Here is a 12,806-nt window from a genome sequence, read left to right as displayed (position 1 = left end):
GTCGGGGGTCGGGGGTGCGCGCATAGCCGGGGTTGCGGTGTACAGAGCTGGGGAACTGAAGTTCGTGGAGCTCCGAGGCTGGCGTGCGTGGAATTAGGGGCTTAAGTTACGTGGAGCTTTGGGACTGGAGCGCAGGGAGAGTATGGAGGCAGGGAGCTGTTGCATAGAGATGTGCGTGGTGCCAGGAAATCGGGGTGCGCGCAGCCGCGGGGCTGCGGGAATGGAGGTGGGGGAGCGGGGTGCAGGGAGCACCGAGATTGGAGTGCACAGAAATGGGAAGTTGGGGTGCAGAGGGAATTGGTGTGCAGAGAGCTGTGGGATTGGGTGCACAGAGATGGCAAAGTGGGGTGCAAGGAAGTAGGGGTGGGGGCACGAAGCTTGGGGAGTGGGGATGCAGGGAGCCAGGAGACTGGGGTGTGCAGAGCTGGGGAATTGAGGCACAGGATTGGGGTGCATAGAATTTGGAGACTGAGGTACATGGAGCTCTGGGATTGGGATGCAGAGAGGCCCAAGATTGGGGTGCAGAGAGCCGTGGGATTGGGGTGTTTGGAGCAGCCGCAGCATTGAGGTGTATGGAGATGGGGAACTGGGTTGTACAGAGCTTGGGGACTAGGATGCATGCAGCCACATGTTCATTTGAATGAATACCCCAGTATTGGGATGCAGAGAGAATTTGGGTGCAGGGAATGATAGGGATGGGGTGCACGGAGCCAGGAAATTGGGGTGCAGGAGACCTGAGGTGTTTGGAGCTACGTGTTGGGGGGATGGAAGTGAGAGACTGGGGCGCGTGGAGCCTGAGGATTGGTGTGTACAGAGCTGGGGAGTTGAGGTTTGTGGGGGTGCCTGGAATTGAAGGATTGGGGTACATAGAGCTCTAGGACCGGAGTGCAAGGAGATTGTGTATGGAGTGTGAAACTGGTGCACAGAGCCATGGGGTTGGGGTGTATGGAGATGGGGAGTTGGGGTCAGCGACAGAATTGGTATGCAGGAAGAATTGGGGATTGGCATGTCCAGCAGTGGGGCAGTGGGGTGTAAGGAACTGGGGAACAAGAATGCACATAGACAAGAGGATTGGGGTGCAGAGCTGGGAAGCTGGGATGCATGGAGCCTGCTCAAAGCAGGGTGTGTGGTGCTTTGATCAGAGCAGTGTCCCAGCCCAGAGCCAGCAGCACCCCCAGATGGTCCTCAGTAGAAGATGCTGCTGGAGGGGAACCCCCAGATATTTGGGAGCCACAGGGCAGGGAGACCCATGGAAGGCAAGGCCCCAGGCAGTGCATCAGCAGCTCTTGCTGTGTCCCAAGGCCCCTGTATTGTCCCCACAGCCTGGTGGCTTCCCTGCCTGTGTGGGAGGTTTCAGTCTCATTCCAGAGGAGAAAAGGAAGCTCCTCACCCTTTTGATTACAGAGCAAAGCTGGAACAAGCAAACCTGGAGAGCTCAAAGCTAAAAAGCAAATAAAAATAACTGGAAATGTGTTATATTTAAAACGACTCTTTTATTTTTCCCTTTGAGCAAGGAAAGTTGTTGCAGCAGTGGAACTGGCAATGTCTCGACCCAGACACCGTGGGTGATGGCAACAGGAACAATCAGGGATGAAGTAAATACACTTTCAAAGCTTGCAGCTAAATCAGGAGATCGATCTGCAGGATCTTTGTGCATGATATGGGTCCCTGATCCAGCTTCAGCAATTCTGGGTCCACAGCAGCTCCAGCAGCACCAGAAGAAAGCTCAGCAGCCTTAAAATGCAGGTGGAGCACACGGGTTTTGGCGCAGGCTCCCCCCAAAAAGGTGCAGACTCGCAGTGCAGCTTCCAAGCAATTTTTAGTGTTAAAATGAAAAAAGCAAAAGAAAGTAAGATGTCCTTTGAAACAAAAGTAGATTTTTGAACATCAAAACCAGCTTAAAAATTAAAATCTAAGCTGCTTGCAAACCTGTTCATAATTAACAATGAAAGGGCTTCCAGGGAGGAATTTAAATAGTGGATGCTCTCTGTCCCAAATGATTCTTTCTGGCTAATTTTCCTTCCTCACACCCTGAAATACCCAAGGTGTGTGCGTGAGAAATGTGCATAATAATGAAGCTGACAAGAACAAAGACGTGGCAAGGCAAAGAAAAGGCTGCAATTTGCAAGTTTAATTTCACGCTCAGCCAGGATTTGATCAAGGAGAGGAGGGATGGGCTGAGGTTTGGGGGTACATACATATTCATTATATGTATTTGTAATATATTGAGCACAAGGCACGGGAACAGAGGATAATCCCACGTCGCCTATGTGCAGGATTCTATCCCCCAAAAGCTGACAAATTGTCCATTTTGGAGTGATTTTAACCCAAACATCAGCCATATCCATATGGAGGTAAATTATGTCCTGCAGATACCGCACTGCAGGGCCTTTGGACATATGGAAAATAGCTCTGGCTCCCCAGAGCTCCCATTTATGCAAGGAGCATCCCAACAGCAAAAGGCAAATGATGAAGGACAGGAAGGGGGTTTGGAGGCTTTGAACCACAGCAGAGCAATGAGCTGGTCCAAGGAGACACATGCCTTGGATACAAGTGGTGTCTGACGTTTTGCTGTATCAGAGGCAACCTCAGCCCTGCTCGCTTAGGAGGAACAGGACAGACAGACTTTGGATGTGGCCGTCCTGGGGTTGGGGACAGTGAGTCACTCACCGCCGACTGAGCGCAGATGTTTGGGGTCTGAGCACGTGGTAGGAGGCTGCTTTAGACAGCTCAGCAGTTTTTTTTTTGCAGAACACAGCGGTCATTCATAAGTGCAGAGCCCAGTGATGGACTCCAGATGCAGGCACACACACAAGAAACACCCAGCGGGATGCTTGCAGTGTGGAGAAGGAATATTTTCTTACAGAGGAAAGTCACAAGGCTTTTCTTTTCCTCAGCAACACTTCTGCAAAATCACTTTCAGCATGGCTTTCAGTCAATTCATGATTTGAAATAATAATTTTTATCTCTAAAGCCATTCCTTATTGATTTATTTTTTCTCTTGACTCTGGAAATCACAAACTGAGTTTATGCATGAGACAGCAGGCAGAATGAAGACCTGGGTAGTGCCAAGGTGCAGTGTAGCCCTGCAGGATGGGGTCACCGTGTGCAGGTGGTGACACTTGGGTCGTCCCCAAGTGCAGATCTTCAGAAGATGTCATAGAATCCTTAGAATTGGAAGGGACCTTTAAAGGGCATCGTGCTGGTGAAGAACAAGAGGTCTGCCCGGGCCATTAGGTATTGGACCTGCTTGCACATGAGGCACCATGCTGTTAGAATGTGGACAGACACACAGCAGTGGGATTGGGATGATCTGAAGGGAAATAAAGAGCTGGGAGGGAATAACCTCATCCTGTTGCTCACAGAGCAGCTGATTTGGGGAAGCAGAGCTGGTGCACCACATTTCCAGCCTCACCCACACATGTTTGGAACCCATCCTGCACTGCACAGAAGAGCTTTTCCAAGAAAAGCCCTTCCCAAAGCAGCTCCTCCATCTCAGCATCCTCCTCCTCCTCCTCTTCCTCCAAGGCAGCTGCCAGCAAGGAAAGAAGCATGGCAACTGCAGAAATCACCATGAAGCTCGGCTGGGGCTGCTGCTTTTGGCTTATACATCCCAGCTGTCCCAAGTGCATCATGCACAAGATGCCGTATTCGCACCGCTACCACCTCGCAGTCCTCCCATCACCATCTGCTTGGAGCTGGGCCCCCTGGCAGCTGCCTGGTGGGAAGTCAAGAGGAGCCGTCGGCTTTGAAAGGGCTTTTGCAGAACGGGAGGCACCTACTTGCTCCAAATATCCTTGCCACCTGCTTAGGAACGGCCCTACAAGAAAGCAGGAGATCCTCACGCACAAAACCATAAAACCTGATGATGAACCCAAAAATCACCCGTTCTCCCATGCTTTCCCAGCAGCCTGATGGTCCACGGAGCTTCAGGGAGGTCTGCAGCATGGAGCCCCTCATCCTCACCTGGAGACATGGGCACAAGCCCTATCTGCCCAAACTAATCCAACCCAGCCTAATTCAACCCTACACAAGTTGCCCCGACAAAAAGTGACAGGTAGGCTCAGGGCAGTTATTTCAGTTCATGCGACCACACTCCTCTAGCAGCTTTTCTTATTATTTAACATTTAGCCCATGGTCTGTTTGCCCTGTGCTCAAATTGAGCCCAAAGTAGGGCAGATGTCATCAGAAATCCAAGACAACCATGACCCTCTGCACTGTCTGCTTTTTTCTGAAGACTGCTCCTATAAGGTTCCCTACAAGGCCCATTCTAACACATCATTTACTGTTTAGGGTTTGCTCTGCCCTGTTAATCATGTTTTCTTCTTTTTTTTTCTATTTTCCCCAAAAGGAGTTCTGCTTTCTAAAAGCACATGGAAGGAGGTTTCAGACTTTCCACTGAAACTGGCTTTTTCCTCCTCCCGTGCTTCCCTAAAACTGTAATTCAAACAACTTTAATTGTACATTATTTTCTTTCTGAATTGCCCCTATGGATAATTTATCCTCTTTTAGTGTAGCTGTGGGGAGTACAATCTTATCTTTTAGCTCCAGCAATGCTGACAATTTCCTATCTTCTGATGCCTTCTGCTTTTCACTATGTTGGGGCTTTGTTATATAGTTGATTAAAGCAAAATTGCTTTTTGCTGCAATTTTACCGCAATCTAACCCAGAAATGCCCAAAGAATCATAGTCATCCTTCACAATGCTCATCTGTTAGCTGCTATAAAAGTCCTCCCTGCTCAGTCTGGAGTGCCTCTAATTCTGTACCAGCCATAATATTTGTCATCAATTAAATCTCCTCTATTGACACTCCTCTGAGCTTCTGTAGTTGAGATACTGAAGATATCCAGCCAAACCCATGGTCACTCACTGCCTTCCCCTATTGTTCATTTTCTCCTTTTAATACAAAAATCCTTCAGCAGAAATTGCTTTTCTTTTTGTATCTGCAACTAAAAGCTTTTGCCAGCTCTCTGCCACAGCTTCCTCAGTGCACCTTTCTGGAAGGTTTTCAGGCTGCTTGGCTAAGAATCACAGCCTCATGATCCTATGTATCACATGGAGATGTGCTGCCCTGTGCCCCATCCCTCCTTTTCCAGCTCTGAGGGAAAAACATCCAAGCATGGTGTGAAAACGCCCCTTTTTTCTGCCCTGAGGATGCTGTGGAGATTTACCAGGTAATCCACATATGCACGGATGGGGACACTGAGCTCCCACCTACGTGGGAAGGGGTCCATGGGAAGCAGCCCCTTGCAGCAGACAGTGGGTCCACTGAAAGGTGTATTTGGGGGATGTTTTAGCCATTAAGGTTAAAAAACACCACATGTTTGTCTGACCTCCTATATCACACAGGATTAGGAAAACAGGTTGAGCTGAGCTAATGCGGAGCTAGTTGTATCATTTACCATAATGTAAAGGCAGGCTAACACCTTTAATTTTGATTTAGCTGATAAAGGTTGACCAGCAGAGGATGGAATATAAGCATAATGTTTGATAAATATAATAAATTGCAGGGACATGTGCAGTGTCCATCATGCGAGCAGTCTGTGCTGCCACGGGCTGTTGTTTGCAAGTAATGAACTCCTGGCCAGCTCGTTCTCTCCTCTGGCCTTCAAATGATCCTAGTTTTATTGTCTTCATTGCATTTTAATTATAGGCATTTAGTCAAACGGATCAGTGTTTCTGCCTGGTTGGTTGGCCGTGTGCCACTGGGACCCCAGGCAGACAGCACGAGGACTGCAGTCAATGCTGAGCCATGATAGCACGGTGCTCGTCGATGTCAGGGTCATTGGGCTGCCTTCTGCTCCACCTCCCCAAAAGCCAGCTTGAGCACCCATGAATGCTGCTTTAGGAGGCACCATGCATGATGGGGAGCTGGTGAGATCGCTACAGCCCCAACATGAAGGTGCACTGCAGAGACGCTCGATGCTGTGCTTTGGGGATGGGGTAAGAGTTCCTACTTCTTGAGGAACACAAAGCATCAGCATGTCAGAATGCTGGAGGCACTGTGTGCTGAACAAACCTCGCTGGGACACACAGCTGCCAATGGCCCAGGAGCCTATTTAAGGCCAGCCCAGTGCCCTTGTTCTTTGCTTGAGTTATGCTACAAGTGCTGGTCTTCAGGTTCAGCCCCAGCTATGCTCGTAATACATATGGGCTGTGTTGACCTGAATCCTGACCCAAGCTTGCTCTAAGGTCTGCTGTGCTTTTAGGGACCTGAGCAGGGGTCACCAGGCTGCATCTAACCCTGATTACCTTCAGCATGCCTGCTCCTGACCTGTGGGCTGATGTCTCAGCTTGATCACAAGCCAACCTCATTGCTGCAAGCACAGCTGGTGACTCAGACTCTTGGCTGCCTTTTGCTTTCCTTGCTCGGATACCTTAGGTCTGGTCCTTTTCCTGCCAGCCCCATCCCTCTCCCCTTGCTTCCCATCCCTGAGGAAGCAGTGCACTTACTGTTCCATACTACAACAGCCCTGCTTTCTGTGTGCATCCCAGGCATTTTGGCCTCGAGCCCTTGCTCCCTAGGCTAGCAAACTGTAAAGGGAATAGCCTGAAAGGCTGTGTACCCCAGGCCAGCACTGTGTGCAGCAATCCTTGCTTGCAACCAAGAGAGCACCCAGAGCAAGCCCTGTACTAATCCATGGGTGCCACCTGCCGTCTACTTCTGACGACATCACCCACGAACTCACCTCTGCATTCTGCTGATTGCTCCAGATGTTCAGCTTTTTCCTTTGTGCCTTCTCGAAGGCTTCCTGTTGTAACCCACAGCTTGTGGGGGTGAGCTGGGGACAGCCACACGTGTCCTGCCTGTGGCTGGATGGAGCTGTTCCAGATGAGAGCAGGAGGATAATGTTACCACTTTCCTGAGGATAACGAGGGCAGGGAAGAGCTCTCATGTATCTGCAACTGGAAACCTGATCTGTTGGACCCGGTTTCCTAAAAAATTGGGTGGAGAAAGCATTACTGCATGGCTGAGCTGGATGAAATAATTGCAATTGAAATAAATAACTTCAGGGTTGGGTCAGGGAGAGGGGAAAAATCATTTTCATTCCTCTTTGTTTTATTTCTTTCCTGCAGAAAATTAGAAGGCAGACTTCAGACTTCTGCCATGACACAGATGAAATCAAGTATGCCAGGATTTCTCCTTGGATTTTTTTTTACTTGCTCGCATTGTGAATTGTTCTGTCTGGAATTATCTTGTCTGTCACAACATTTGTTTTGTTTGAAAGGACATTTCTCCTTACAAAAAAAAAAGAAGAATCAGTTCAAACACTTTAACCATTTCTGACGGGAACATTTGAGCATGTAGGAGGATGGGAGGGTGGCTAGAAATAACCAAAGTGCCATTACCCAGTGGAGCTGAGATGTGGAAAGCCACCTTTCTGCAAAGTAAGAAAGTACATCTATGTTCCTTTCTCACTGCTAGCCTAAAGTCTTCCCTTTTCCCCAGAAAATAATTTTACAAGTTTTCCTCTGTCTCTCATAGTTTAGAGCGTCACTTCTTTAGTTCAATTTTTCTTCTTTTTTTTTTTTTTTTCCCTACCTCCTTTCCTGCTGCTTCTTGCTTCTCTGTCATTTTCTTACATTTCTTTGAACAAAATCACCTGGATTTCTTCTTTTTCTGTTTTGTTTTGTTTTGTTTTGTTTTTTCCCCTACAGGCACTTCCTCCATTTGCTTGCCATAATTTTAGATTGGTGGCAGCAGGAGTTGCTGCATCCGGCAGCTCAGTCCTGCAGCTCCATGTCCTCACGCCCAGCCAGCAGTGACGCTGAGCCTGTGTTCCCAATACAGACACTTGCTCCTACTCCCACTCCGGAGTGTGTAGGACATATCCTTGCCAGCAATGCCAGACCCTCAGGCAACAAGGACATCTGCAAGGAGTGCCAGAGAACGTTCCTGGTGACTCAAAAGGATGAGTGTCACCTCTGTCCTGATGGCTTCCCTGAACAGCCCAAGGAGGGGCCAGGGCTCTGTTATCTTATTAGATTCACGGTATTTCCCACCTGCCTTTAGGGAGATGAGCCATTAGTCATACATGCATGACCCAAGGGCCAGAGCTACTTTGGATTCTGCAAGGCAGGCAACAACTCCCGAGGGCCAGCAGCTGAGTTTGAGTCCGGCCAGCCTTGTGTAATGCATAAGCATACACACGTGTTGCATTGTGTTTGCTCATTTATATCTGCACATACAATGCAAATGCAGTGTGATCATGCATTTAATGCAGTCTTGCAAGGCAGAGGCATTGTGTGTGTCTACAAGCTGATTTGAGCCAGCTGAAGAATAGATCTGTGCTTTCACTGGCATGTCAAAGTCTTAACCAATGTTATTCAGCGTTTCTCAGCCCTGAGAACAGCTGCAGTAGCTGAGTTTTGCTGCTAGACGTCATTGAGCATTTTATGCTCTACCCTACATTTTCAACTTTCCAATAATAGATTCAAAAGAAGGTGACTGTGAGTGAGGCAGAGCTTTCTTCAAGTGCCAAAGTGTATCAATAAATACATCAAAATAACAGGATGTCTTAAACACTCCCAGTTGCAAGACGACAGCTCCAAGATGACACATGCGCACACACAAAGACAACGCTTCCTTGCTGTTCTGTAAAGCACAGGAACTGCTGATTTTTCTTCCTCTTTGTTTGCTTTGAATCCGATTTTTTCAGTCCTGCTTTTGCTGAAGTCTCAAAATAACCAAAATTGATATATGCTGGGTAAAAAGATGGGTCTTAAGAGAAAGGGGAAATGCAAGGAGTTTGAGTTACTGTTTGGAAACGTTGATGAGCCTGAGCTCCCCTTGCCACTCACAAGGTCAGGAATCACTATGCCCACACAAGAAGAAGGAAAAGAAATCAATAAAATCATCATCTATAAGCCCTTGTATTACAGATTCACAAATTGTAGGGGTTGGAGAGGACTTCTAGAGATCATTGAGTCCAAACCCCCATTAAAGCAGCTTTCTTTCAGCAGGTTGCACAGGTAGGCATTCAGACATGTCTTAAATATCACAAAGAGACTCCACCTCTCTGAGCAGGCTGTTCCAGTGTTCTGTCACTGACAATAAATAAGTTCTTCCTTGTGTTAGTATGGAACTTTCTGTGTTTCAGTTTCTGCCCATTGCCCTTTGTTCTATTGCTGCACGCCACCAAAAAGGGTCCATCCCCATCAACATGACTCCTGCACTTTAGGTATTTGTGAACAATTGTGAGATTCTCCCTCAGTTTTCTCCAGGTTGAATAGTCTCAGGTCTCTCAGCCTTTCCTCATACAGGAGATGCTCCAGATGTGGCCCTCTGCTGGACTCTCCAGCAGCTCCCTGTGTTTTTGGAACTGGGGAGCCCAGACTGGACACAGTACTCCAAATGAGGCCACACCAGGGCAGAGTATAGGAGAGGATCACCTCTCTCGACCTACTGGCTGATCTTTTCTTGATGCACCCTAGGACACCATTGGCCTTTTTGGCCACAAGGGCACCCTGTTGACTCATGATCAGCCTGTTGTCCACCAGGACATCCAGGTCCTTCTCCTCAAAGCTGCCTTCCAGCAGGTCAGCCCCTAATCTGTACTGATGCACACTCCTCCCTGGACTCTACACTTGCTTTTGTTGAACCTCATCAGGTTCCTCCCTGCCCAACTCTCTAGTCTGGCCAGGACTTGTTGAATGGCAGCACTTCCTTCTGGTATGTCAACCACTCCTCTCAGCTTTGTATCATCAGCAAACTTGCTGATAGCGGACTCTATCCTCTTACCCAGGTCACTGATGAAGATGTTGAACAAGAATGAATCTAGCACCATCACCGCTAGTTACAGGCCTGTTGTAACAACTCAGTCTGGTGGAATACTTCCCTTTGTAATAGAACCATCAAGCTAGTTAACCCAGTGCTGGCAAGCTATTTTTCTATACAACTCCATCATAAGTTGTATGTGATTTGGTAAAAGAAGGTATACTTGTGCACAGAGAAAAAACAGCTTTTCATTGCATGCTAGTCATGCTGCATAGCTGAGATACTGAGTATATAGAGTCCACATACATCGAGGATCTGTTAAGTTCCTGGTTAAGTTCCCTAAGAGAATCCTGAAGATAAGAGGTTGAATTGGGCAGCATTGTGATCTTGTCACCAGTCATGGATATCTTCTGCTTTGGTTTCCTACATTACATGCTCGCAGCACGTCTGTCTCTACCACAAAACCAGATGAGTTACACAATTGTAGGGAGAAGATGGAGGGAAACAAGAGCGTGCTGAAGCCTCCTGCTAACTTCTGCCCAGGCCTCTGGCAGCATGACTCACTGTGAGCTGCCATGGTTACGAAACAAGTATTACTGTGCAGATACAAACCATGCTCAGAGGCAAGTACATTGCTGACTGATTCCAAACTTGGAAAACACTCGGGTGTAGGTAAGGCCTAATACCAAGTGGGTGTTTGCAAAAATGAGAGTTATAGCAAAATCCTCTGGAGCAGGAAAAACAGCATGCAGAAAGCAGAGGGAAGGAAAGCATTATGTGAAATCTTGCTTTCTGGTTCTTTTCGCTTATTCCTTCTGGTTTCCCTGTGCTACTGTCAGAATTGTTCCACTGAAAAACAAATGAGGGGAGAAGAGAGGATGTTTCTGTACCATGGCAAGAAAACAAATAGTAGTGTCATGGATGATTCAGCTGGCAAGGATAGTGAGTCACGGAAATGCAGCATGGAAGTGCTCAAGTGCAGGATACACGGCACAGTGGAACATCTGATGTAGATTGAGTTTAGTATCATGGCACCTTTAGAGAGCTAGGGCCAGCCAGGACTGCCAACAGCCTCAACGTTTCTCTCCTGTGAGCTCAGCAGAATGTAAGCCCACCTGAAGTGTCGGAGCAGCGCTTTTGTCAGCTTCAACCAAGTTGCAGGGTTTCCATGAAAAAGGTATGCCTGATCCTCCTTGAGTCACGCCAACAAGGAAAGCACTCTTATTCAATTTCCTGAGAATTAACCAAGCAAAGCACTCAGGGGTGCAAAGTCAAGCAGCTGCACCCTTGTGAAACAAGCTGTATTAATAGGGTTTAACAGCAGGGAAGTTTTCCCTGGAAAGGGAAAACAGCTTCTGGCTGCATTAGGATCCTCCCAGAGGCCCTTCTCTGGCTAGAAGAAAAGGCCAGGCAATCTTTGGACAGCTATTCTGGGAGTCCTGAGCCTGCAGAGATCTCTGGAGTGGAAGAAGAGGACTCAGCAAAAAGCAGAAAATAAACTCTTGAGCGATTGTCCTTTTTTTTTTTTCTTCCCAGTGTGTTTTTGTGCCATTTTTTTCCTTTTTTCAGTTCCCTGCAAATCTCCCTACCTTGAATGCATGTTAAACCACTCAGCAGTGCACCCTGACTGTCAGAGCCACTCCAGGAGGGGCAGCAGTCCGAAATCTGCTTTTATGTCAGCTAAATCAGGGTCACTGTCAGCTGGGGTCACCAGCATGGTACATAACTAGTGTATCTGACCCAAAATCTGTATTTTATAGATAGGGAAATACAGAGAAAACCGAGGTGACCTGCTCACAGCTCACCAAACAAGCCTCGAGGTGGGACCATGCCGACTATTTTTAGGGACAACTGGCAAGTCCAGTTAACCGGGAGTGAATTTCTGAGCTCTCTCTGCAGTTGATTTCACTGCTAACCTGAGGCAAATGCTTTCACTTCTTGTGGCTTCAGCTTCCAATCTGTGCAATCAGAGGGGCAGGGCACCTAATTTGGAAAAAACAACAACAAAATAAGACAAAATAAATCCCCACAATGTTATTTTACTTTCTAAAATAATTATCAACAAGTGGACTTCTGTGCTGGTGGATCCCAACTACATGCAGGCTCTTGCTCCAGACCTCTGCATTACGAGGGTATCCACGAGAGGGAATTTCTCAGCATTTTCACCTGTTACCTACTGCAGCATTTCACACTTTTATAAAAAGCACAATGCTTTTGCTGAGCAAATTCCACACAGAAATCCAGTGTTGGGTGGGGGGAAAGGTGGGGGAAGCGATAGTTGTGTTTAAACTTATTCCACGAGGGAAAAAAATATTTGTTGGGTCTTTCATGGGTTTGGGAATCTATACATGCCTGGAAGCAGGGTGCTTTGGGATGGACTTTGGGATCCACCAATGCAAGACAGGGCATCAAACTCAGAATTTTATGTGATATATATACCTTTGCTAATGAGGTCTGCGTAAAAAGCCAGTTCATAGCAACAGTGAAATGAAAGCGAGCAGAGATGCTGCTCTTGGCCTGCCTTCCTGTGTATCTGCTACTTGAAGATTGTAGAGAATGGAGGATAAAAGTGAGGTTGTAGGTTATGGCTGAAAGGCCAAACTGATTTCAAGAGCGTCACCTCAACCCCAGCTCTGTGCTTGCTGGGACACGCGTAAAGAGACTGAAACTATACACGGGTGCAAGACCTGACCATCCTCCTCGCCGCCAGCACAACCAGACCCATCTCGAAGCGAGCGCAAGATGGCGCCTGAGGGGGAAACGCAAATCCCGCGCTGCGCACACCACGTGACCCCTCCCTCTCCGCCCAGAGCAGGGCCGCCCCTCCCAACCCTCGCGAGAGCCGCCCGTGGCGTCGCGGGAGCCGGCGCTGCGCTGCGGTAGGAGGTCGGCGGAGAAGGACGGAGCCGGAGTCGCTTCGCCGCCCTCCTTCCTCCCTTCCCTCCCTCCCGCCTCGCTCCCCTCCGCAGCCGGGAGGATGCCGCGCTCCGGCCCTCTCCCCGCCGCTTTCTCCCTGCTGCTGCTGACGGCCGCGCTGCTGCCGGCGCCCTCCGTCGCGCAGAACGGTGAGGGCGGCGTGAGGGGAGCT

At 48.3% G+C, this 12,806-nt stretch overlaps 1 protein-coding gene and 1 long non-coding RNA gene across 4 annotated transcripts in view; one reads left to right on the top strand and one right to left on the bottom strand.

The window, feature by feature from the left end:
• Positions 1 to 3,084: 3,084 nt before the first annotated feature.
• LOC109369575 lies at positions 3,085 to 12,465 on the bottom strand. Of its 2 annotated transcripts, XR_002118779.2 has the most exons (4): positions 12,158 to 12,465; positions 11,635 to 11,701; positions 6,690 to 7,239; positions 3,085 to 3,820 (listed from the first exon to the last, which is right to left on the bottom strand). It is a non-coding gene; the product is annotated as an uncharacterized LOC109369575 (long non-coding RNA). The 2 variants fall into 2 exon arrangements; XR_002118778.2 differs by having other exon boundaries at positions 3,085 to 6,936.
• A 95-nt stretch (positions 12,466 to 12,560) lies between these two features.
• The window catches only part of NPTN (neuroplastin), a 46,883-nt gene continuing 46,637 nt past the window's right edge, over positions 12,561 to 12,806 (top strand). For both annotated transcript variants that reach the window (XM_010717167.3, XM_010717166.3), the window contains exon 1: positions 12,561 to 12,783. In XM_010717167.3, the coding sequence (XP_010715469.1) occupies positions 12,696 to 12,783 (88 nt within the window). In that variant the 5' untranslated portion in view covers positions 12,561 to 12,695. The remainder of the gene's footprint in view (positions 12,784 to 12,806) is intronic.

Source organism: Meleagris gallopavo, chromosome 12 (assembly GCF_000146605.3).
Source record: "Meleagris gallopavo isolate NT-WF06-2002-E0010 breed Aviagen turkey brand Nicholas breeding stock chromosome 12, Turkey_5.1, whole genome shotgun sequence".
NCBI classification, from domain to species: Eukaryota; Metazoa; Chordata; class Aves; order Galliformes; family Phasianidae; genus Meleagris; species Meleagris gallopavo.
This window is presented reverse-complemented; position numbering and strand designations above follow the sequence as displayed.